The 27,248-nt window shown below is 40.2% G+C and overlaps 1 protein-coding gene across 4 annotated transcripts in view; it reads right to left on the reverse strand.

The window, feature by feature from the left end:
* LOC119724517 (WD repeat-containing protein 35-like) overlaps positions 1-27,248 on the reverse strand; it is a 42,186-nt gene that overhangs the window by 14,182 nt on the left and 756 nt on the right. For 2 of the 4 annotated variants that reach the window (XM_038195603.1, XM_038195605.1), the window contains exons 2-17: positions 24,873-24,990; positions 23,853-23,927; positions 22,824-22,916; positions 20,156-20,257; positions 19,058-19,218; positions 15,973-16,138; positions 14,937-15,082; positions 13,685-13,903; positions 12,410-12,502; positions 9,325-9,345; positions 6,944-7,004; positions 5,676-5,890; positions 4,460-4,623; positions 2,798-3,008; positions 1,223-1,351; positions 328-416 (exon numbers count right to left, since the gene is read on the reverse strand). In XM_038195603.1, coding sequence (XP_038051531.1) covers positions 328-416; positions 1,223-1,351; positions 2,798-3,008; positions 4,460-4,623; positions 5,676-5,890; positions 6,944-7,004; positions 9,325-9,345; positions 12,410-12,502; positions 13,685-13,903; positions 14,937-15,082; positions 15,973-16,138; positions 19,058-19,218; positions 20,156-20,257; positions 22,824-22,916; positions 23,853-23,927; positions 24,873-24,990 — 2,063 coding nt within the window. The remainder of the gene's footprint in view (positions 1-327; positions 417-1,222; positions 1,352-2,797; positions 3,009-4,459; positions 4,624-5,675; positions 5,891-6,943; positions 7,005-9,324; positions 9,346-12,409; positions 12,503-13,684; positions 13,904-14,936; positions 15,083-15,972; positions 16,139-19,057; positions 19,219-20,155; positions 20,258-22,823; positions 22,917-23,852; positions 23,928-24,872; positions 24,991-27,248) is intronic. The other 2 variants (XM_038195604.1, XM_038195606.1) reach the window with 1 other exon arrangement.

The following is a 27,248-nucleotide window of genomic DNA, read 5'->3' on the forward strand; positions in this document are numbered from 1 at the left end:
TAAAAAACGGATACGTATAGCTAAACGTAAGTGTAAGCGTATCCGTTCGCTTGCGAAACCTCCCTACTATTAAAGTGACGGCCACATTTTGCAAGTGGCCATCATCTTCAAGTCTCAGATCTCCAAGGAGGCTTGGTTAGAAGATGCAAAGGATGAGAGACGAAAAATCACAGCCAAAAGTGGCTTTGAAAAATGATTGCAACTACATTGGCCATCATGTTCTATAGACAAGCCACTAGTTGAGGTAGAGGTGGCCTCTATTTTATTACATTTTTGTTTCGGGATGACATGGTTTATCCTTCTCTCTGATGCATGCAGTTTACTCACCAAAGTCTGGGATGAGGATTATCTTCAATGAACTGTGCCGCGTCTTCAATGCCAACCTTCTCAAGCAGGTCTCTGGAGTCACGCAAAGACTGCAAACAAAATCACAGATGAGAAAATGCCGCTCAGACTCGGTACATCTCGGCTCAGATCCACTGAATAAATGTGTATTAGTATGTAACTATCTTTGTAGATTAACAAAGATAGTTACAGACTTACAAACTAACAAGAGCAGTAACAGTAGACAGACATACATAGATACAGACTTAGACAGATGGTCACAGACTTACACAGGTGATCACACGCGTTTACGTTACATATCTAGGGTGGACATTCCCTTGCTTCCGTGTAGTTAAGAAAAAGCTCTGAAAAACTTATTTTATTCTCACTGTGAAAACACTTTCAACCCAATTTTTTTCTATGATTCCCTTTAGTGTTTCTCTTCATTTTGCCACGGATAAACCTAACCCCCGAATGCCTCTAAACCTGTTTTCCAAAAATGGGGAAACACTGTGTGGACTTGCCCAAGTCCACACAACGTTGCCTCTACCTGGTTTATGTGGACCTCTTTTGTTCAGAAGTCCACACAGTGAATGCAATGCCTACCCAACCTAACACAAATAACAAAAGATTTACACTGATAATCAGAGAATCACAAAGATAGTTACAGAGTAAATGGATAGCCACAGGCAGAGTGACAAGTACATGGGTATGGGCACAGATGTAATGATTTCCATGCTGAGTTGTTGAAAGTGATTGGGACCTTATCAAGATTTCATACAGATTCAAAGTGACTTGTTATGAACATCTATCATGTCTATGCAAGAGATAAGACACACACACAGATACTGACAAAGACTCGGTCCGAGTTATTAAGACACATGCAGACCCAGACTACCTTGATCTCCATGTCCAACATGTTGTCCTTGCTGGGATGCTCAGGATCTTTCAGGATCTCATCCAGGAGAACAGACTTGATCTGAAGATCCTCAAAGTGACAGATGTAACCAGAGCTCATGATGGGCTCCTGTCGGTGATACAGAAAATGATTGGAAAAGAAAAAGGAAGTGCAGTCTGTTGAAAACCTCCCAAATGAACCCTAACCCCCTACAGCTTACTTTGGGGGTAAAGTACCACATACATGTACTACATACAGCCTGTCTAAAAAAAAAAGGTACAATCAGAAAAAAAATTGGTTAAATATGAAATTTCAAAATAAGTCATTCTTACTTTGCATAATATTAAAGAACAAAGACTGGGCTTTTCAATAGTGTTTGTTTGATCTTATTTGCTTTTGTCAATTCAGAGATATAATCAATTTAGTGCGATACACCAAAATCGATTTTGTGCCACTTTTATGCATGGGCAGAGTTGTTTCGAGTACTGTGCCATACTCAACCAGAAAGTGGCACAAACTTGATTTTTGTGTTCCGCAGTAAACTGGAGTTATCTCTGGATTGACAAAAGCAAATGAGATGAAACAAAAAGTATTGGAAAGCCTGGACTTTTTTCCTTAATGTGATGTTCAAAACGACTTACTTATGTTGAGATTTAATATTGAAAAAAATAACGTTTTCGATTGTACCATTTTTTTTTTGAGACAGGCTCTAGTACTACAGACATTATGTACACAGTAACCTTATACTAAAACATACCATGAATGCTGTACCCACTTATATGCTGAAGTACTGCATACAACAGTTTACTACTAGTACTATTTTGTAGCTTTAGGTGAGGTAAGGGTTCTACATATTCCATTTTGAATAAGTTTCCTGAAAGTTTCTTAGCTTGTTTTGGTTTTTATGCACTGTGGCAATTCTACCTTTCCTGCAGTTATATCGTATAGTACACGTATCCAACGCACCTCCTATTTTTGCGCTTTTTACCATGTTAATTATGTCAATATGTTTACCCCAAATCACAGGTCACAAGGTTTTGCTGGCTGGTCTCTGACTTGATAGATTGTAGCTGCATGAAAACCCCTCAACTGTGAAAAGTGAGAGTATGACTGATGGATGCTTGAGAGCCATTGCCAATGTGCGTCTACACTTGGGTGTCAAGAAATGCCGTGGTCCAATGGTTACGGTGTCCGACTCATGCATGTGGGTTTAAATCCTGAGGGGGAACATAGTTCTTGTGTTTCTGGGCATGACACTTTTAAATACAATTGTCTCTTTCCACCAATGAATGTCAACGGGTACCTATGAGGGTAGAGACCTGATTGCGCTAATCTGGAGCTGCTGCAGAATACTTGACTCATGGCCTAATCAACAGGTGTAATACTTGTCAAGCGTTTGTTTGTGCACATTCAGATTTTGTACTCTGCGTCACATATGAGCAATCCAGTCTGTGAACACACCTTGTGCTTCAGTGGCTCTTGTGAGTATGCCAAATAGCGCCATCTATTGTTCCTGCAAGGCATCCATTGGCCAATCTGATAATGAGGTAGTTTTCTAACTAATCCAATACCAACCTCTGGGTCCAGGTTCCTGAAGATGTACATCCTCGTCTTCTCCATCATGGCAAAGAGCTCGGTGTTATCCTGAGCCCACTTCATATCCCACACATCCTTACGTTCAAACTCCAGCTGCTGTCCCTGTATCTCCTGACCGTCCCCGTTGACCCACTTGGTCTCCAGGTCAAAGAAGGTCAGGATACCAGTGATGTCGATGATAGCTAGACGACTGGCAGCCAAAGAAAATATCAGAATTGTATTCTAGTTCTCAAAAGGAAAGGGCCATAATTATCGGCGGCCAGAGGTTTCAAACTGCTCCACAACACTAGTCGGCCATATTGAATTGAAAGTTAGGTAAAATCTTAATTTTTGGAACTTGCAAAGAGAAATGAAAGCAAGTTAATTCATAATAAATTCCAGTCTGCTTCAATGAATAATTTAAAATGCGTAATGTTTAAAGCCATATTCATAAATACCTCACACAGTTTAGCTATTCCTATTGGTCGAGAGCCCGTCACGTGGCTGGTCTTAAACGGATGATAAAGACATGGCTAGCTGGTCTTAAACACTTTTCCAGTGTTACAATAAAATGTGGACTCCTAAAAATCCAGTGCCTCTTGAATACCGTTTCATTGGTTGAACGTTCACAATCCTCAAGTAGGCATGCGCAACACTACAAGCGAGTCAGAATTTTATAGTTCTAAATTCAAAACGCAACGCCCCAGGTGCGTTCTGCGTGACATCGCGCAGAACATGTTACGCGCGCGTCAATCTCCATAAAAGGGTTGTTTACATCTTACTCGCCAGCTGAACACTCCATTATTTTGCTAGAGGGATGTTTCAAAAAGCATGAAGTGAACTTGTTGAACAAAATCGATTTTTTGAACGAATTATTTGATATTTTTTTACGGATAAGGTATTTATGAATGGGAATAAATATGTGCTTGGTCGGTATTTATCACTCTGTTTAATACCGCTTAGAGTCTGGGTGCTGATAATTACCCTCGCCTCCGGCTCGGGTAATTATCAGCACCCAGACTCTAAGCGGTATTAAACGAGTGGTAAAAACACATTTATTCCCTTATTTAAAAACAGTTCAACAGTTGACAATTAATGAAATACATTTAAGGAACTCGACAAAAATGGCCAACTCGTGAATAAGGCCCATTATTCTCTTATTCATAAATACCCGAGACAGTTCACCTATTCCTATTGGTTGAGAGCCCGTCACGTGAGTGGTTTTAAACCGCCATTAAAACACCGCTCTGTGTGGAATGTGTAAAACCGGTTGCGAGCACATGTGCACAGTACGCACCACACGCTCTGCTGGCTTGAGAGTCATGATATGATCTCCATATAAGGACAGGCTGAGCACACTGCATGCGTTGCACATACCACAGAAAAGTTTTGAACATGTAGTAAAATAGTACAACAAAAGTTCTTGGAAGTTTGTCAACTTTGTGCGATTTTTTTTTTTTTTTTTAACCAAAACCACTGAAAACAGGTCTATATGAATGGGGATAGTAGTGTGCTTGGGCCATTATCAACGGCAAGGCCCCCAACCAGTTTCAAATTACACATTTATAACTGCCCCTTCACACGATGAGTTTAAATTCAAGTCTAACACACCTCGAGTCCCAGTTCAACCCCTTTCTGGAGAATCGTCCTCATGATACTTACGCTGAGTTACAGTTGAGTGACAGTGCGTGTGGGCGGCAGTTGACCGTGTGTTTGTTGGTGAGAGCCAGGTGGGGCAGTGAGTAACGATTGAGTGTGCCAGACTCACGACCCACAATGAGTAATTTGTCTGAAGCACACACACAGCAAACTGCATCATTGGTTGGCTGATATGGTGTAAGACAAAACAAGAAGGAATATTCTTTACATTGTTGTTTATTACAGGGGCTGTGGAAAGTCATTTATGTTTGTGGCTCAAGCACAGGAAAAATGAAAATTGTCTACAACCAGTGACCGGTCATTGACAATAATAAAATACAAGGATTATATAAACGTAAGGCTAAAAATGATACTCTTTACACAGTCCCACAAGGGCTTTTGCACTCTATTGTTTTCGGAGTCCTAAAAAAGTAAACGTAATGCAATACAGTGTGAATGGGTCAAGTTGAAAATTGGGGCGAATTTCAGATGTTTGAGAATAGACCTTCATCATGCTGCCACCATTTCAGTCATGTTCCCCGTATCCAATAACAGTACTGAATGATCATGTTTGCGGGGCAAAAAGGAACCAGACTATTTTTCCTTTCAGCCTCGCTTTGGTTACGATGATTTTAATGGGACAAAGTCACGATGTCTGCCACCTCGTCCCCAGGGTGTCAAGCAGTACGCGCCCACCACTACCTGCTCTCTCACCCTGGTATTGGATCATTTGCATGTACAAGATTTTTGCACACGTATGCAAATGAGGAACAGTCTGGTGCCTGGATATGCGTTACACATTAGCGTTTGTTTTTGTATGCGGTGTCTGGGGTAAAAACAGAGTCAATTCGTAGCAGCGCGAGCACGGCGTGAGTTACGAAAACACAATTTTTGAAATCAAACTGTTACGATCTTATCGAGACAACATGCAGTATCATATTTCATATTAATATGAGCAAATTGGAAAGGAAATTAGTATTTTCGAGAAGGCGTGGACGAATGATCGCGAAAACATGTACTGCACGTTGTGAATATATAGCACCAAGTACACAATAAAAATCCATTACTAGCCAATTGCGGTATCCAATCAGGATACAGGAAGAATGTTTCCTATCCAGGGTTTACTATTGGAAACGCGGTTGGAAATAAAGTAAGCACTGGGGACGAGGTTGCGATGTCTGCAACATGATAATGGTCTATACCCCCAAACCCTCCTCTAGCTATGCCTGGGATTACTCACAGCAAAAGCCTTGCTGAAGTCCAGTATCGACTCCCCAGCCCCTGAGGGCGTATCATCGATATGATAGACCCTCTCTCTGCTATCCTTCTTACGACCCATGGCTTGGTTGACCTCCATCGCTGTTAGCTTCTTAGCCGTCTTAAACTGCCAGACATAGAATGCCTCCTTGGAGGCTGCTATGACGTGGGTCCGAGTCACCGCTATGTAGATGGGTTCTGAAGGTGGTAGGAAAAACACAAGTGTGTGATACTGAAAGATAGCTCAGTTGATGGCAGCTAGAGCACCGGAACGGCAACTTGGAGGTGGCTCAAGTCAATTTCTTTGTTCAACGTTTAAAAATAATTTCAATGCACATGTACTCAGTTTCCTGTTTTTTTTTCCCTTCAAAATTTGTAATAAAGAGCCGTTTCCTCTCTGAATTTTAGCTGTTTTTTTTATTACCCGGGTTTGCAGCATTGCTAATGTTGCTAGCATCATGACTTTGGGCGTGATCCCTGGCTACATGGCATATACGGGTTTATGGCTTCTGACTAGCGCCCCATGAACAAAAACATTGACAATATGGAAACCCCCAACAAAGGGCTGGATATCTCAGTTGGTAGAGCAGTGGAACAGCAATCCGGAGGTCACAGGTTCTAACCCCGCTCCAGTCAATTTCTTTGTTCAACTTATTGAACTATTTAAAAAAGAAAGAAAGTAAGATGTTATTTTACTTTGCCAACCCATTCAGCAGTACACACTGTCCTGCTGTATCGCGGGCATCACACTTTCGATCCAATGCATCAAGATGCACATCATGTGCACAAGCTTACCGAACATGCACAATGAATGCTGGCTTTTCATTCATTCTTATTTTCAATTGTTTCATAAACATGTTTACATGAGCATAAGTCTTGTTCAAGAATGCAGCAAATAGTAGAAATCAATCACTATCAATCTGATCATCAACATTTAGACTAGGAATGTTCCAATGGAAAACCTGCTTGGTCTAACTAGAAATACACACTTTTCCCACTGGCCACAGCAAAAGATGAATTGCTTACGTACACGCAAACATACTCAGGACCCAACTTCAGCTAGTTACACTGCTTATTCCCAAATTTGCTTTGTTCTAAATAAATCACAATTCATAAAGCAACAGGAACATTTTTAATTTTCTGTGCTCCTTCAGAACATTCATCAACCTTTTTTTCTCTTCCTCAAAACTCTCTAAGGATTGAAGCGTAAAACTGTTTAAGTGTTAATTTTTTTAAAACGATCAAACTTACCAATATCAATGTACTTTGATTCCAGCGGTGTTCCTATCGAATTGCACAGCACTAGCACATACTGTATTGATCAAGAGAAATATTGCTTGCATATTAAGGAATTTTCACAAGTTTTTGTAGACGTCTCATCACAAATACCCGAGTTGGATAACTGATGCTATTGGTGATTGCTGATAGGTATTCGGGTGGAAAATGAAGTGTACAGATTTCCAATTTCCACTGCAAAAATACTGGTAATAATAGTGATAATTTTGATGAATAAATAATAACATAATTGGTTGTTGAGCTAGAGCTCTAATTGCTTACTGCAATCACTTTCTTTAAGGCATTTTCCCCGATTTCATTCCTAACTTCCTCAATTTTACAAAAATGAAAACTGCTTAATAATATCCAATAAGAGCAAATGCTATGGAGGTCTAAAATATAGCACATAGATCTTGGAATGTATACTATTTTGTGCGTTTTGGGCACAGATAGAGCTGGCACATAATATAAAAATTCATTGTAGCTTCTGTGGCCTCTTTGAAGAAGACATTAATTTTGTGTAATTTTGCTCATAATAGGCAGAAAACCTCCAGGAAAATAAATTTTATACTTGTTAAAATTCAGAAAGAAAATAAATATGTGACGAAAGGTCAACTGCATGTAAATACCACTATCTGGGGCTAAAGGTCATCCAGATGAACAGTGAAGAGAGTGAAACTTAAAATGTCTTTAAATGTGCGTATCGTGTAAGGAGTTATCTTATTAAAGGCATAGGATCATCTGCATTTACCCTTAAAGTAACCTACCAAATTATTATCAAAAAGCTTACTTGGAAGAAAGATTGTACTGGTACTAAACACCCTGTGAAATTATTCAATAAGGCTTGCTGTCATTAAGAAGAAATCAAAAAAAAATGTAGGTGATTTCCCAAAGAACAGTCAGTTGACCGATTTTTGGAAATAGAGAGTATAATTGACGAAATTGTGTTTTGTGTCATAAGGTTGAGCATGGTTTTTCGCTGTTTCCTCTAAAAGTAAAATATCCACTGAGCTGAAACTTCAACAGGTTAGGCTTGAAACATTCTTCTTTGGATTTTGAGTGGTGTCATTATTGGAAACGAACAAAATGCATGAAAATGCAAATGATCCTATACATGTATGCCTGTTTGGATAAGTTGAGAACAGGTTTATTTTTAAAAGTTTCATTGTACGGATATTATTGGCAGAATCAGGAACAACTTCACTGAAATCATCTTGTAACGAAGTTATCAGTTTGTGAACAACGCTCTTCACTAAGGAAAGATTCTGGTTGTTTCTGTTTAGAATTCTGCAACTAATACCCGATACAATGAGCCTATTGTGGATAAATTGTGAACAACTAATCTGGGATATTTAAAAGCATATATGATCATTTGCTTTTCATGCATTTTGTTCATTTCCAATAATAGCACTACTCAAAATCCAAAGAAGAATGTTCAAACCTAACCTGGTGATTAAGTTTCAGCTCAGTGGATATTACACTTTTCGAGGAAACAGTGAAAAACTGTGCACAAGCTTAAGATTACGAAAGACGATTTTGTGTAGTGAGCTCTTTATTTCCAACAATCAGTCAAGCCGGACGGAATCATTTCACAGGGTGTTTAGTACCAGTATGATCTGTATTCCAAGCCAGCTTTTTGATAATAATTTGGTAGGTTACTTTTTGGATAAATGCAAATGATACCATGTGTTTTTAATGAGATGACTCCTTACCGGCAAGGGAAGTGTGCAATTTGCACAATGTTGCAGGATGGAAATATCAGGTGCAAAAACTCAAAATGTAAGACAAAATTGAAAACACAACGGTGTGAATTATTACTGCATAACTTTTCATTACAAACTACATTTTGTGTCTCATTGACAAACAGAAATACTGTAAAACTGTGAACAAAATACAGACATAGAAGAAATACAGAAAATTCAAGGGGTTCGATATGACTTTTGGATTATTATTTAATGATATACTGTCCATGATATTTTTTATAGTTTCATCCCGAAAAAATTGATTCTCAAGTCCCCCGTTCCCCAAGAAAAAATAAAATAAAAATAAATCAATTAATAAAAAAAAATTGAAAAAAGCCCCCCCCCCCCAAAAAAAACAAAATTAAAAAACAGCAAATAAATTACAGCAGTTTTCTGCAAAATACCCAGAACCATCATGCTCAAAGAAAACATATTAAGGAAACTATGAGAAGACAATCTAGAGTAAATATTAGCATCAATAAAAAATGCATTCACAATGCAAACAAAACTATCAAGTGATATGAGACGGATAAACACAAGTGTGTGAATGCTTGCAGTGCTAATCATGGATTGTTGATAGTTAACATGCTTTAGTGAATAAAGACACATGAATACCTGTTGTGGCTCCCCGGCTTCCTTTTAGAATGAATGCACAAAGAGATTGACGGTGGGAAATTATAATGGGTAAAGAAAATGGAAGAAGAGTGAAGTTGAACTCAAAAAAGAAAAAAAAAAAAAAATGCTGGAAATGGCTTTGGACCCCGTGCATGAAAAAGAACATAGTACTTTGTGACCACTTTTTAACCCTAACTCCCTAGGCCTTTTTGCTAGGATGTAGCCTCAATCCTGCAAAATCCTCCGATTGGCCTCATTGAAAAATAGCATATAGCCTCAATCCTGCAAATTCCTCCGTTGTTTCTTGAATATGGTCCATGGAGGGGTGACCACTGCCTGAATCCTGCAAAATCCTCCGGCTATGACTGTCAATAGGCTGAGGCAGAGGCAGTGACATCCTGGAGCAGTGCGGAGGATGTCAAGTATAATCAAGGACTAAATTTATGCACGGCTGAGCATAAACAACACAAGGTCCGGCCCAAGACCTTGACACAGTGTGTACTCCGAAATCAGCCACGCACTTTGGCCATGTAACCTCAATCCTGCAAATTCCTCCAATTTGAAAAAAAAAGGATTTTGGAGGATTCAGGGCGGTTAGGGAGGGAGGGGCACACCACGTACAAACACAAACGTGTTCACACCGTCGATGGTGGACTTCCTATTGTCCCTCTTTTGTTTGTTCTTTGTTACATAGGTTTTGTACACGACCCCAATCGCGGACGTATGCTGGGAATCGTGGACGATATTGTTCTCTTTTGTTCTCTGGAATTTTTCGTCCACAGTTTGAATACATGAACACGCCCATACATGTGACCTGTTCTGTCAAAATCAGATTTTTCTGGGCATAAGGTCAAAAATGAGATTTTTACATATTGTTAAAATACGTTCTTTTTCCTTTTAATAGGTGGTTTAATTTTTGAAACCGGTCATTCCTGGGCAGAGTTATGCTATTTTGAAGTTCATTGAGTCGAAAAGTAGAAAACGGAGAAAATGGCCACGAACGTCACAAAACAGACATTTCTTTAACTGAAATACCTTTACAAATCATCAAAAATACTATATTAAAAGTTCAAATTAGGGTGTCAAACTTTTATAGCATATTTTAGACATGTTCAGGATTACAAAGATGTAAAAATTTGAAAATCGAAAAAAATCACCCCCACAGCGTGTTTTGGCCCTATCTCAATTTCAACCTCTGCCCAGAAGCGTCTGCTTTTGACAGAACAGGTCACACATGTCCTGGTTTATGCGGGTATGGCACGCTGTATGCACAACTTATTCTATTGAGAGTGCACAAATCCACAGCGTCTTCACTTGATCACCAGGCACCGTCGGCAATGCATTCATGGGTGGCTGGGTGGCTAGTGCGTAAATCCTTCACCTCTCACCCCTGTGGCCCTGGTTCGTTCCCGGCTGGGATCATATGTGAGTAGAGTTGTGCCAGCCTCGACTCCAGGGGCGCGTACTCGTTCCTTACACTAACCCCTGGCTGTGATGATGACGTAAATGATGCTGAATGGCTATTCACAGTGTACTGCGCGGGCATTTCGAAGATTGCACGCCGGGCGCGCCCATAATGCGCTCGCGTGCTTAGCTTTGCATGTAACGTCACGTACGAAAAAAAAAATATGATTCAAAAAGTCGCGATGCCTGTACGATATGGATTATGTCAGCCGCGTTTTTCGCTAAAAAAACCCCTGTATCTGTGGTTGTAAAGGCACGAAAGGGGTACGTACATTTAATACAAATCTTTGCTAATTAACACAACGTCCAAACGTTGTGTTTGAAAGGATTGATTCTTCAAAATCACAACTTTTAACATTTCAAAGATGGCGTTGGCACGTAAAACGGATAAACTGCAGCCCTAATTATAATATACCGTATTTTGGTATATTTAAATTACACAATTCCAGGGGTTACGATCGCGCAAGGCATGATGGGAAACAACATGGCGCTGCAAGATCGTACCCACGGGGCACGAGGTTGGAGTTGTGCATTGGTTCTCTCCTGTCCCAAGAGGGTTTTTCCGGGCCCTCGTTTTCTTCCCTCCAAAAAACTCATAACACTTTAGATTTCTGGCTGTGCTCCGTGGTCATATATGGGTCGTAAGGATGGCTGCCAAAGGTGCCTTTACATGCCTGCGGCTCAACCACGTTGTCGGTTGTAGCTGTGTCCTTCGCAATTCAGCTTCTAAGCTGAGAGTAAGGACGATTAGCCTCCCAAATTATTATTATTATTATCATTATTATTCAAATGTCCCTCCCAGCATGCCCAGTGGTCTCCCCCAACTCCATTTGTTACCACTGTGGAGGTACTTGTGCGAGGAGCCCATAAATGGAGTAGGTAGATGAAATACTGTGAATTGAAGTTAATTGGACAGGTTGCTGAGTTGACATGAGCTTCAGTTTCCAAAGAAAGAAAGTTTGAGGATAGCTTGATGTGCAGACAAATTTGTTAATTCAATGACATCAAAAAAATGTGTTAAAACTACTGTTGTTGACTGTTGTGAAATTTGACATTGTGAAGGGAAGCAGTGCAAAAAACTGGTCCAAAGGCACTGGCTCAACTTTGATATACTGCTCAGGATTGGAAGGAATTCACAGCAATTTGGAGCTCAACTTTTTCATGCATTGCAGCAAGCATGGATAGCATTTCAAATCCCTGCACAATTCTTTTGTGTGGTTCAGCTTCACCGCTCTCCATAGTGCTGTTTTTGTGTGAGCAGTGACTCTCTGTGTGTCAGTTACTTCAACTGAATATTGACTTCCCACAAGTAGGGTAAAGCATGTAATGAAGGCAATGGTGATGTGCAGTTTCATCTAAATAGTCAATACAGCTTCTACACGTTTCTTGAAATGCTGGACAGATAGAGAATTAAGTGCGGAAGTGAAAACAAATGCCCATCATGGTAATCTTGGTGCGCATTCGCAAAGTTGAATACGTTTCAGCTTTAGTGAATTGTGCTGAATGTTTCATGATCTCAAAGTTGCTTGGTATTCCCATGTGTTGGAGCATGATCTAATATAGCATGTAGACTAGAAAACATGAGAGAAGATAGCGAACATAGTGGTCATCGTGTACCAACCTGCCCAGTGCTTTCATCCGCCTTGGTTGCCAGCACACAATGATCTCCATATGCTGTGACAGATATCAGGTTTCTGACATACTTGATGTGACGCTGGTAATGAACACAGGGAAAAACACACAAATTACAATGACTAAAAAGTGAATGCACTTCATGTGCGGGAGTACATGAATTTGAACCCCAACAGGAAAACATGGTGTTTGTGTTCAAATTCTGTAGGCTAAGAAACATTTCAAGCATATTTGAACAATGACTTCTACGGCCAAAAAAAAATAAGTCTCTGGTTTCTGGTACATGTATGCGCGCGCGTCGCCGTAGCCATGCGCGTCGACAAAATGAAAAAGTTGTTTTTTTCAATAAAAAATGATGTCTCAAAACTGCCAAACTCACTGGTTCGACTGGAATCCTGCTGCTGCACAATTTTAACATGTTTTTAGATGGGGTTAAGATCGAGAATAAGCTTTATGTGGCCTCTCTGGACTCCCATATATTTTCACAAAGTTTAGTCGGGCACCAATTGCAGTCATCAGCCGACATTTGAAGCAAAAAAACACAGGTAAAAAAAAAAAAAAAAAACGCCGCGTCGCCGCACCACTTTTTGGGCAAGCTCCATACTAGAAGCCGGAGACTTTTTTTGGCCTAATGACCCATACATGACATTTCACCTCAGAAATCTGAATTGTGTCTTCCCACCCAAGGGTCACTGAATCCAAGTTTTGTCAAAATCCATGAAAGCATGTAGAAGTTATACATTTTTTTTCAAAACTTTAACATACAGGTACACTGGGCTACGGGGCTACAGGTGTACGGATGTTCCAGCGGATGGGAGTTCTGGAGTAGGAGCATTATTGTCCTTTTATCCCTTTTTCAAAAGACTTGTGGGGTACCGTTTTCTCAAGATTTCACTTCTGGCGTACCATTCTCTTTGTTTGAGTACCCTACAAAGGTCTACGGGTCTACGGTCATCTCCCAAAACTTCGTTTATGTGACATGAAAATTTACTGTGTTTTTCTCTTCTGGAGGTGTGTACTTTTGAATGGTGTAAAATCTTCCTAATTCCTAACTGACTCATCAGGTCATTCATGGGTTCCTTTGTTCCAGGCTAACTTTCTTGAATATAACCATTTTCTTGTTTGTGTTGACTTTTTTACAGGAAAATTATTTCTGTACCTTCAACTTATTTTCTGAGTCCACTTTAGCATTAGATGTATGTTTTTTTACGGAAAATATGAGGTGTGGATTTTTTGGTTTGTTCGTTTTTTTTTTAGTACCTACCTCTCCACTAACAGTCTCCCAGAACACCACGCACTGCTCGGTTCGCTCCGGCTTAGAGAAGGAATACACCACCGTGTTGGCACAGTAGCCCCACTTGTAGTCAGGTCGGATATTGGCAAAGTAGATGAAGGAATCTACGGCTAAGGCTATGCGTAAGCCACCACCTTCCCATGACACTGAGGTCAGCTGCTTGCCTGGTACCTTCAGGGTTCGCAGGTGCTGTATAATGGCGAAGAGACGGGATACTAGACCATTGATTGAAGTAATGGGACAACAGGGTTTTAACAAATCATGTAACTGAGGTCCACTGCTTGCCTGGCACCTTCAGGGTTCGCAGGTGCTGTAGAATGGGGAAGAAACAGGATACTAGACTATTGATTACAGTATATAGGACAGTGGGGTTTACAAAGTCGTGAGACTGAGGTCAGCTGTCAGCCTGGTACCTTCAGGGTAGGAGGTGCTGCAGTATGGGGAAGAGACAAGTAGCTATACTTTTAATTTTTGTGATGAGACAACAGGAGTTGGAAAAATAATGACACTGAGGTCAGCTGCTTGCCTGGTTTTTGTTTTTGTTTAACTCTAACCGCCCTGAATCCTGCTATTTCATAGCATGATACATGTATCTGTGCACGGTGATGAAAGGGTTCTTACTACCTGTAAAAACTGGACAAATCTGACCAGTGTCCTCACAAGTCATCTAATCCCACGTCAAGTCATAAGTTATTCCAATGAACAGGTTTTTTTCCTCATAAATGAATACGCTGTTCATTTGAATGTTAACCCTAACCACCCTGATCCTTCAAAATCCTCTTTGCCAAAGTGGAGGAATTTGGAGGATTGAGGTTACATGGCAAAAGTCCGGACCTTGTGTGGTTTTTGCTCAGCCATGCATAAATATAGGCCTGGATTATGCTTGAAATCCTCCGTACTGCTCCAGGATGTCACTGGCCAAGCCTCAACATATTGACAGTCACTGCTGCAGGATTTTGCAGGATTTTGCAGGATTCAGGCAGTGGTCACCCCTCCACAGACCACATTAAAAAAAAAACATGGAGGAATTTGCAGGATTGAGGCTATTTGCTATTTTTCCATGATGCCAATTGGAGACTTTTGCAGGATTGAGGCTACATCCTAGTAAAAAGGCCTAGGGAGTTAGGGTTAAAGTGAAAATGTATCAAGTATTAAACATGGACTCTCTGAACTGCAATAAATCTAGACAAGAAATTGTTCAGTAATAAAACGGTACATTTACCTCTCCAAAGGGTGTGTAGAACTGTACCACGTTGATGTCCTTGTCTTGTTGTGCTGACTTCTGTGAGCCTGCTACAGCCAGTGCTGAGCCTGTGTGGTTCCACTGTATCTGTACTACTGACATACCTGTGTCTATTAGCACAGGATCTGAAAGAGAAAAATAACAGAGCATCACAATAGGGATGGTGTATTGTGTTTGCAACAACATACAACACTTGTCAAAATGACAAGCCTGCTCAGCGTAGCAAGATCCATCAGGTCAAAAGTCTCAAGGCCAACATGCCTCAGAGTCTGGGGTCACCAACTGCAGCAGGATACAACTGTGGCATTGTTCAATGGGACTAGCTCTCATTGTTTCAGAATTGGCTGATAAAGCACTGGTGTTGATGGCTGAATGCTGCAAGGTCCCACAGACTTTTACACCTGATGCTCTGTGTTGCGTCTGGTAGGGTTTGGGTTAACCATTGATCAGGCATTATCTAACTTTAATGTCATGTGACATTATGCAGGCTTTCAAGCAGACCCAGGTGAAAAAGCAGGAGAACAGTAGGATCAAAAAACAAAACCCAAAAACAAAAGTAGGACTTTGGAGGACAAAATCAGGATAAAAGTAGGACTTTTGCCGGCTTTCAGGAGTAGTTTTTGTTGATATTCACCCATGTCCACAGCATCATAAGCCTCATTTGGCATGTTCTGTACTCACAACACTTGTGTTCCGTCCTCAACTAAGCTCTTGGAAGTACAGTTGCAGTACTCCTACGCCCAAGCCCTTCATTGTGTGATTTACATATGACAGTGTGTAACACTGTCATGAAAAATATTTAATGTTATTTCATATTTTCGGGGTTGTGGGACAAAAAAGTAGGAAAAATAGGAATTTCAAGAAAAAAAATAGGAAAAAGGTTAAAAAAAAATAGAAAAAAAGGAGGAATACTTCAAAGCCTGCTTTAAGTTAAACTAGGGCTATACATGTAACTGAATCAGTATTATTCTAGAGATTCATCGTTAATAACTGATTATCTTGAAAAATCACTTACTCTCATCATTCTCATGTTTCATTATCTGTGCTCGTCCGTTGTCAAAGCATATGGCCAGTGTAGGGCAGCTAGGTTCCACGTAGCCAAACTTCCCGTTATACCAGTCAATGCCAGCAATCTTCACTGCACCCGTCACATTGGCCAAGCAGTATGTCATTAGCTTACTCTGATAAACAATCAGACACTAAAATTACAACCTAACATCAGATATTACTTGTGGACTAGGCTGGTTAACGGTAAGGCCAAAAAAAAATAAAAAATTATCGGTCTCTGGTCAGACCAAAGTTCCGGAATTGATACGGCGACGCGTTTTTTTTTTTTTGGGGTGGCTTTTTTTTTTTCAAGCTTCAATTGTACAGACAAGGTGGGTACTATTTTGCTTTTTTGTGTCCTCATTATACATTGGTGTCCTCCATCATTTGCCTTGGTGCCCTTTATCATTTGCCTTGGTGCAATTTCCCCATTCCTTGGTGCTCCTTGGTACAAAAATTTGAGGAGGTGCGGCAATAGAGGGCGCTGTTGTAGCTTCCGTGTTAATATGAAAAAAAAAAAAAGTTGACACGCATGATTAAAATCGACGCGCGCGCTGACCAGAGATCGAGTATTTTTTTTTTTTGGCCTAATGGACACCATTTGCAAAAAAATGTGCTTTTGCCGATTGAAGGAACAACATTACAATAAATACAAAGCAGTTATTAAATAACCGCCTGTCAAAATGTCAGCTAAGTACATGTTATACTTTTGAGAAAACTGTGAACATGCAGCTTCATTTCTCTCATCGTAAAGCCATTGGAAGTGGGATGGTTGGTTGGTCAACCATTGCAAGGAAATGATGGTAATTCCTCTTTTCTTGAAAATGGCGGCAAACTACACGAGGTGCAATGAATTCAGAGTGATTGATCCTACTTACAATCAAGTTGGACATTTCATACTTTGACAGGTTCATTTTTGAATGTTTGAAAATGGTGCCCATTACCTTTAATAATAGACTGGTTACCTAACTCTGACTGTCACTTCCACTGGACAGGGAGCAGCAAGCTTGCCTACATTGCAGTCTTATTGGCGTAGTCAGGTTGGTGTAGCGGTACTTTACTCGCCTTCCACCGCTGTGACCCGGGTTTGAATCCCGCCTGGGCCAATATGTGGATTGGGATTTCAGTCCCTACCTGATTCTGTGGGTTTTCCCCAGAATATTCTTCTGGGGTTTTCCTCCCACCTCTAAAACTAATTTCTTCTCATTGTCTTCTCTCTACAGGTTTCGTTAGGCTTTCGGGCTACAGTGCCTAGGGCACTTTTGAGGAATCCTTGGTTTCATTACCAGAAAGAAATAAAATAAAAAAAATTAAAAAAATAAATATTTTGTTAACATATGTGATGCGATCAAGCTAAATGAGTCGTTTGTCGACCCCGGTCAAATTTTTTTTTTATTACAGATTTGAAAAGAGCACAATCTCAGCATTACTGCTGTGAAAACCCCATGCTGGTACCATCTTTAGTTCAAAAATTATGGAAGTCAGAACACCAGCAGATGTGATGAAGTGATGTGATGAAGAGGCCCTATTTTGGCCTGAATCTCCAAATCAAAATTCCCGACAAACTACTCATGTAGCTTGATCGCATCACACGTGCACTTAGATTTCCACCTCTTGCTGTGCGAACTTTAATTTTCTAACCCTGCCTGAGCTTAGGCCAATACCTGCCCTCTACTTTTTATCCATTACCCCACCTGTCCTTGGGCCGGGTCATACTTCATTCAAATGTGAATTCCAGAGTGCGTTTGATGTCCAACATTCATTGCTTGTAGTAAAGTGTTCAAATTCACAAGATAGAATACTTGCCGTGCATTCCTGTTGTTTTGCATCAAGTATGAAGCAGGGATGTAGGTGAGTCTATCACAAGTCCCTGCAAGTCCACCACAAGTCCTCCAGTCCCAATTCAAGTTACAAGCTTTTCAAATGAGCTTTGATAAAGGCATTATTGGCTTTTTCGCAATTTGCGAAAAAGCCTTTGTTTTTGTTCTGATTTTTTTTTTTTTCTTTCTTCTTTTTGTTTCACGCAAAATTCCCATAGACTTTGTACACGATTTCAGTACACATCACTTTTGGCATTGGACTTTGTCATACATCATTCAAATTAAGCATATGCATTGTCCTTATGGCAAAGTTGTGTCCCGAAGAATGACGTCATGATTTCGTCATCAGGGGTCATGTGACGTCATCACAAACATGCATATTTTGAAGTCCTGTATCTACAGAACTGTAAGTCCGTTTGGGTTGAAATTTGGTATGTGGGTAGACCGGGATGTGTTATAGGTAAAAAATTAGGTGACGTCATCATGCGATTTTATATGAATATTTGAATCTTTGGACCTTTTAGCCATATCTCAAGAACGCAACATGCAAAATTCAAAATTCTTTTGTAATTGGTTTGTTAGGTAATGCGTATTTGCACAAAGTTTTCAAAAATGTGTGACGTCATCATGACGTCATCAAAAATGCCATTTTGCAAAACACATATAAGAAAAGGTCCGATCGTCATGAAAAACGTGGCGGATAAGTAGATAATGGTACTAGTATGCAAAGTCCGAAGTAACGTCATGATGACGTCGTTTGATTTTTTATGATTTTTTTAACATTTACAATTTTATTCCGCTTCCGAAATTGCACACTTCCTTTCATCGGATTGATTTCAAACCGACAAACAATGAAAAAATATTACTGATAAATAACCATTATGCGAAAAAGCCCTATGTTCTGTTGCCAACAGACATATAACCTCTAGTTGTTTCTTGTGAATGGACTTGTGATTTACTTGTGATTAACTTGTGATTTACTTGTGATTTACTTGTGATTTACTTGTGATTTACTTGTGATTTACTTGTGATTTACTTGTGATTTACTTGTAATTTACTTGTGTTTTACTTGTGACTTGTGAATAAATTTACGACTTAGTTATGACTTGACTTGTGACTGGACTTCTGGTGGACTCGACTACATCCCTGGTATGAATCTCCCGACTATATTTCTAAATCCACCCACTCCTTGTTTAACTTAGCCCCACCCCCCTCTCTATAATGCACACTCACACAGAAGTTTCCCTGGCTATCATAGATGTGTATCTCTCCATTGTTCATGCCAAATAGCAGTAGCTTGCCGTCCCATGACCATTCCACGTTGTTGAGCTGCATTCCTTTGATATCTTTCCCCCAGATCCTGTTGCCGTCCACAGACCCCACAATCACAGCACCTGTGTTAAAGGTACATAGAATCATTCGTTTTTATGCTTTGCCTTTTGAAGCTACAAAATAGCTCAAAACCTAACCGCATTCTGTTGCTTGCACAAATAAAATGTGTTCTGGTGGGCACCTTTTTTAAAATCATCTTCACTGATTGTTTTCTTCCGAATGATATCATTTCAGGTGCAGTTATTTCACAGCATATTTAGTACCAGTCATCTGTTCACTTTGAGCGAGATTTTTTAACTTTGAATTGGTGGGTACTTTTCTAGGTGATTTGAAATGATCATATGTGGCCTTAAAGAATAACTCTTTGTATTTTGCCAAAGGGTAAAAACAGATGCCAACTCTGTGGAATATTTGAAGCTGCATCAAATTGAATATAATATTTGCAAATGAAACAATTCCAGTGCTATTTCATGCCTGGAATGATATTGTTTGAAAGTGAAATAGCACTGGATAAAATTTCACACATTATTTTGTTCATTATTTTGTTCTTTGATTCATAAGGCCCCCCAAAAAAGTCTCCGGTTTCTGGCATGGAGCTTGCCCAAAAAGTGGTGCGGCGACGCGGCTTTTTTTTTTTTTTACCTGATTTTTTTGCTTCAAATGTCGGCTGATGACTGCAAATGGTGCCCGACTAAACTTAGTGCAAATATATGGGAGTCCAGAGAGGCCACATAAAGTTTATTCTCGACCATAACCCAATCTAAAAACACGTTAAAATTGTGCAGCAGCAGCATTTCAGTCAAACCAGTGAGTTTGGCGGTTTTGAGACATCATCTTTTATTGAAAAAAAGAACTTTTTCATTTTGCCGACGCGCATGGCTACGGCGACGCGCGCACACCAGAAACCGGAGACTTTTTTTTTTTGGCCTAAGTAATCATAATTTTTTTTTATTGAACTTTTAAAATCGAGTAGCTGAAGTTTGTGGGTAAAACACTAACCATCTTCATAGACAATGCATATCTTCTGGCCATCTGGCGTCCACGCCATACTCCGCACCACAGACTTGTTTCTATTGTTGATCATCTCTTCATACCAAGAACCTGTAAATATAACAGCAATAGTTGTTTGGTAACGAAAATAATAGATATCTGTAAACGAAGACCTGGATGTTTATTTATTCACACTAGTGCAGTGCCCGTCTAAAATGTGCATGTTAGGGAAACGAAAATTGCTTTGCCGCTGGTATAGGTTGCATACTTGCAAAGTTTTGGAGAACTGCTCGTGCAAACAACGCACGCGATTCAATGGTGTTGTTTTAACAGGTTGAACGCAGACTTACGTCAAAGTTTGTGCCAACTTTGAAGTTCGACCACCTACAATGGTCGCTCAGTCGACTGCAAAAATAATGTGCCCATGTACATACGAAAACATGGTATGCAGTGCTATTCACCCATACTGGACAATGTATCGCCCTACAATGAACGTGCGCGTGCCCGTCCTTTTTGCATTGTTTGCGTCATATTGAGCACGCCCGCTTTAGCTTAAACATGACGTAAACAATTGAAAAGAACGGCAGTGCGTGGTGTTATGTTCTAAGCTGCCACGTTTGCCTCCGAAAATACTGCTTTTTTGCAGCTTTTTCGAGAACCGCTCATCCAAACCACTTCAAACTTGGCACTGCACATTCTGTGGTCCCGAGCAATACACCCCCGCCGATTTTCAACTTCATACGGTGCCCGGTTCTGGAGATAATCGACGGACAGACAGACAGACAGAGATTCCTTGAATTATAGTAAGATATGAAAACTCTGCACAACTTGGAGATGACATTTACTCATAACAAGTAGGGGTGTGCATCGGAACCGGATACCCGAGTACCGGACCGTTGATGTCAGGAACAGGTTCCAGATTATGGGATCGGGTATCCCTAACCAACTTGTAAAATTACTTAATAACTTCTCCAACAATGAAAAAGAAAGCTGTCAATGCCATTTGTGGGGAACTTTCAAAATGAAAGCCAGGCTACATGGAAATTTAAAGCTATAGTCCATCATTTGCAGCCATCCGAAAAGTAACTGGCGTAATTACTGTTGAAAAACAAACTTGGTTGAAAGATAGTAAGAGAACTAAACTCCCTGTGAAATTATTCTTTCTGGGAAGCTGTCATTTTGAAGTAATCAACGAAAGAAGGCATTTCCAACAGTGACTCTTAAGAAGCACCGTAGGAAAATTTAAATTAGTAGTTCGTTTTGTTATTCGGCGCAGTGCGCACAAGTATTGGAACGACGCACACATGCGCGCGGTTGTTATAATTCGTCGGATCAGTGCGCGAAGCTGTGTATAGTTGCAATTCAAAACAATTCAAAACATGATTCAGTAACTTTTGATTTGAAATTGAGATCTTAGAATGCTGCTTTTCTCGGAATGTACAGCTGAAGCTTAGCTGAAACTTCATCAGGTTAGTTGCTCAGTATCCTTCATTAGATTTTGAACACTTTTGTTGCTTCAAACGAACAAAATGCACTAATTACAAATGATGGACTATAGCTTTAAGCAAAACAGATTTCACGTTCATTTGCATTTTAATGAGCAACAGGTGACGCTCACAAAAGTTGCAGTTCACACAGTAAAGCTATAAAGCCCTTCAGACAACTTCTTGTTATTTGAATGCCGGGGTTTCTTTTACAGGAACGTGGGTACCCATGTTTTACTTCAATAGGCTGCCAATTTTCCATACAACCCCTAAATACACACCACTAGAGACAAGGAAGGGACACTGCAAATTTTGTGCAAACTGCAAAGATGTTAAATGTAAACTGTGGGCAGCAGTTAAATCATTAGCCATAGCAGTTTGCTTTAAAGAGGTTGTGGAATGCTCGAAGACATTTCTGTCATTTTTCGGGTATATGTAGCCTAAGGTGTGATGAAATAAAAACGACTATTGTTTCTGTCATAAAATGAGTACAAAAGGTACTTTTGAGAGCTGTTTTTCAAGTCCTGTCATGCCTGTTTCGACCCAAACGTGCAATTTGTGTAAAAGTCGTCGTTGCGGGCAGCAAACAAAACACAGTAAATCGTGACGTAATAAACAGGACTCCCGATGCAGAGTAGCATAAACGAGTCCTGTTTATTACGTCACGATTTACTGTGTTTTGTTTGCTGCCCGCAACGACGACTTTTACACAAATTGCACGTTCGGGTCGAAACAGGACCTGAAAAATAGCTCTCAAAAGTACCCTTTGTACTCATTTCATGACAGAAACAATAGTCGTTTTTATTTCATCACACCTTAGGCTACATATACCAAAAAAATGACGGAAATGTCTTCGAGCATTCCACAACCTCTTTAAGCGTGGGTGCATAAAGAACCAGTTCAAATGTCATCAGTGTCAAGGAAAAGATCTCACTTGAAACTTGTGAGTAACCAGTATGGCGCCCTCTATTTCATGCACACAGCCAATAGTAAGAGCCTGGTTGCTTATAGATGAATCTCAGCACATGATCACTGTACACTGATGGGGCCCCCTTCAATGGAGAAACCATTGCGTATGCTATTGTACAAAGCAACTGCCACTGGATGGATTATCTGAACAATAGCTAGCACAATGCTTACACCATTGGAGGGGGCCTTCGTGATGGAATTGTTAGCAGCTGTGATATACTGACCTTTATACAGCATCCAGACAATGATCAGGCCATACTGGTCACTTGTGGTCAGTTTTTGGTACCCGGAGTTCCATGTTGTCACCTGTACAGCACCTATGTACAAAATCCAACACACAAATGACGATTCACATATGTGACCTGTTCTGTCAAAAGCAGACGCTTCTGGGCAGAGGTTGAAATTGAAATAGGGCCAAAAATTGCTGTGGGGATGATTTTTATCGATTTTCAAATTTTTGCATATTTGTAATCCTGAACATGTCTAAAATATATTATAAAAGTTTGAAACCCTAATTTGAACTCTACATATACTATTTTTGATGATTTTGATAAGGTATATCAGTTAAAGAAATAACTGTTTTGTGACGTTCGTGGCCATTTTCTCCGTTTTCTACTTTTCGACACAATGAACTTCAAAATAGCATAACTCTGCCCAGGAATGACCGGTTTCAAAAATTAAACCACATATTAAAAGGAAAAAGAACATATGTTAACAATATGTAAAAATATCATTTTCGACCTTATGCCCAGAAAAGTCTGATTTTGACAGAACAGGTCACATATGCTATACAATAATCATCTAGACTGGGCCCAATTGTATGGCAGTACAAAGTGAAAACAATTCTTCATTTATTTGTGCTTCAACAAATATCAGCATAGAACTAAACACATGCATAATAACCTAATCATATTTGGACTGGTAAGCTTATTCCCTGAAGAAAATAATTTGTGCTCTTATTAATTCATTTTTTGTAATTCAAGATTCATTGACAATCTTGTAAACACATGCCGAAAGTCACAATATTTTGGAAACGAAAATGACTTCTGATATTATAACCACAATCATATGGTATAGGAACAGTAAAAAAGTGCTTATGAAGTAACTGACTAATACATTAATTTTGGTTTAGACGAATGGCCAGTTTGAAAAATGAGTTTATTAATGAGATAACTAAAGAGAAGGCTTGTCTGTAATACTGTAAAAGACTGTGGGTTTTACATTCAATTACAATGAGAATAAAATGTCCATACCTCCATGGCCTTCCAGTGTTTGATTCATGGACAGGTTACTGGGTGCTGCCAACCCTCGGATCTTGGCATCTTTACCTGCAGGATGGAAAGAACCAAGATACTTTGTAGTAATCTGAACCAGCATGACCAGGAACCCATCAGAGAAAGTCGAGTATTTTTTTATTGGACAACAATTTGCAAAAGCCATCCGGTCGCTAGAGGACGCTATCTACAATGAATCATATCCAGTATTATAGCAACTCTCCCCCAGATTCTGTATCTTGATTGGCTGAGAGCGAGTCACATGGCAGTCGCTATTTTTTGCTATACCCACAGCAACCAGAGTACTATGCATAAGACCCGGTATTGTGTGCAAATGCACATACCGGTGAGCGTGCTGCACGTACTGTTCCCAAGCGCTAGCGCTACAGAACTTGGTTCAAACATTTTGTGAAGGGGTACATTGTAGTTTGGTAAAGTGAGAGTAATTTTTCAACTAATTTCACATTCAAATTGAAATACACTTTTATTGTATTTAGATTAAATTAATCAGTTATCGCTTAAAATCAAGTAGAATTTGTGGGAGAGGTGTTATAAAACAAATATTGACTGCTTTATCTCGTGGTGTAGTAAAACTAGCCTCCCTCAGTGGTCCATAGAGCATTCTATTTTCCCTTGGCTTCACCTCAAGACAAATGGAATACTTCATGGATCTCCTCGGGGGGCTTGTTTTACTACATCACTCAAAGCAGTGAATATTTGTATGCTACCAAACTTGGAAATTGGACCAGAGAAATTACAAGCATACCTTTGGTGTGCTATCATCTTGCAAATGTACACATGTGTGTTATGCTTAGAATTTCTCATGTTCAAGTTTCAAGATTTCCAGTACTAAGACGGGATATATCTTGTTGATATCTCCTCTACCACTAATCACAGAGGGGATTGGCTGTGCTTGCCACAGATGGACTGTCAACAATGGAAGAACATTAATCCAAAATCCTGTCTTGGACAGACAGTTCCATTCTGCCAGCGACATACTTGTTTGTATTTCCAGCTTGAGGACTTTCAGCAAGCCGTCTTCCCCTCCGCACGCTATGAAACCTTGATCCCGATTCCATGATACACAACGAAGCTTGGTGTTGTTGGGAATAGCAATCTACAGAATGGGGAGCATAATACTAGATTCAGTTAATTAAAATTAAATAAATATTCAATTTTGAAAGACATTTTTAAGAAATATTTTACTTTGAGAGATACAGCCTATATAGAAATGCACGACCACGACCCTGCTAGGTTTGAAACGGCCGTTAAGTCCGAGTCATTCATCACTCTTTTATTCCCATCCATATTAATGCGGCGCCCTTTTTTTGGTTGAAAAAACATAATAAAATCTGTAAAACTGATCTGTTTTGTAAATGTTCAAATCCCGTCTGCAGTTGCTCAGGTTCCGTTTCGAATTCAAGAAGGCTCGACGTGCATATTATTTAGTCCACATCATATATGGTCCGCAATGAAAAAGACATCACATATGGTATGGTGTGTATGCATTTCTTACTCCTAGAACTATGAGGCTCCACGTAGTGGAGCCTCATAGGTTCAGAACCCCGCAAAATTGTTGTCAGCACAAAACACTAATTAAGTACAAAAACATCCATCCCAACCAAGCTGTTTCCCACAGAACCGCTGCACAGTTTGCCCCTAAACTCCGTACAATACCTCATGACATACTCACGTTATGTGCACCCAACAAACATCGGTGGATTCTGTCTGTTTTCGGCAAAAATGATGAAAAATATGCCCTTTCCGCACTGAGCCAACCTAACACTTGAAACGAGCACGCGCGCAGAATGATCGCAGTCATTCTCGGTTCGATCGCTCGGAGCGCGCCGCGGGGGGTATGGTGTAGAGCGGAACGATAGTATGCGCATGCGTACAAGTGCAAGTACGTACCCCCCGCGGCGCGCTCCGATTGATCGAACCCAAAAATGACTGCGATCATTCTGCGCGCGTGCACGTTCCAAGTGTCAGGTTGGCTCAGTGCGGAAAGGGCATATTTTTCATCATTTTTGCCGAAAAACAGACAGAATCCACCGATGTTTGTTGGGTGGACATAACGTGAGTATGTCATGAGGTATTGTACGGAGTTTAGGGGCAAACTGTGCAGCGGTTCTGTGGGAAAAAGCTTGGTTGGGATGGACGTTTTTGTACTTAATTAGTGTTTTGTGCTGACAACAATTTTGCGGGTTCTGAACCTATGAGGCTCCACTACGTGGAGCCTCATAGTTCTAGGAGTAGGTCATGATAAATGACCCAGAATGCCATGCATCCCCACTAATGCCATCCCCACTACCTTCACAAGATTCTGTGAAGCTCATTTGCCCTTCCCAGTGCCCTGTTTGCAGAGGGGGTACGAGCAAATGGATGACTGTGTCAATCAGTTTTATCAAATGAACAGCGCCCTCTCAAATTAAAATTATATAATATTATGATCAATTTAGTAAGCAATTGTCACTCACAGTCAGGTCGCTTCACAGCATCATCTGCAGGCCTTGAATTTGGGAATTTTTAGGGCAAGGCCACTTTGGCCTTGAATGGAGAAAAATTATAGAGGGCACCAAGGCCAGTTGGGAGGGCACCAAGGCCAAACTAATATCTGCAGAAGGGGCACAGATGCCGGCAAAAAAAATGCGAATTTATATCAGCGATCATGTAGTTTAGGGCCCCCCTTTAGTTTCGATCAAATTTGAGCCAAAGGTGTTTTTATCATTCAAAAACTACCTTTTCAACCTAAAGCAGACTTCTCTCAGCTTATATAGCACCTGTTTTGTAATTTTGAACACTTTTTGGGGATAGAAATTACGTTTTTTGTAAGCAGTTCTATGGTTGGTGACGTGCGATCGCCACCTCTATTTTCGTGTTGCGTTTTTTCGTTGTCGTTTTCCCTCCAAATTTCCCTCAAAACTCGAAACCCTTCCCTCTATCTATAACTTACCTGCATGTTCTTAATGTGGATTAAAAGTTGATTTTGTTCTCTTAGGGAATCAGGCCCATAATTAATACACGATCGCCATTTACAATGTCCGCTTTTGACAATCGGAATTCGGAACGCCATGTGCACGCGTGTTTTGACTATGCCCCAAACTAGTTTGCCTCGTACACGAACATCAATGCGTTCCTATATACCGCGCATGCAAGCACTGAGAAAAAGAAAGTCGGTTGGCTGCACGTAAGATCTGCCGTACGTACTCCTGCTGGTATGTGTGTGTACGAATACAGACATATATTTTTGCGGCGGGGGTGTCGCTACTTGAAGTATCAGCACATACAGGAACTGGAGATTCAGTTGTCAGTGCAGTGTACGTACATGTACGTACGTACATGTACTGTACGTGTGTGTACATCATACAGTGGGGA

The sequence above is a fragment of the Patiria miniata genome, unplaced genomic scaffold (assembly GCF_015706575.1).
Source record: "Patiria miniata isolate m_02_andy unplaced genomic scaffold, ASM1570657v1 HiC_scaffold_18, whole genome shotgun sequence".
NCBI lineage: Eukaryota > Metazoa > Echinodermata > Asteroidea > Valvatida > Asterinidae > Patiria > Patiria miniata.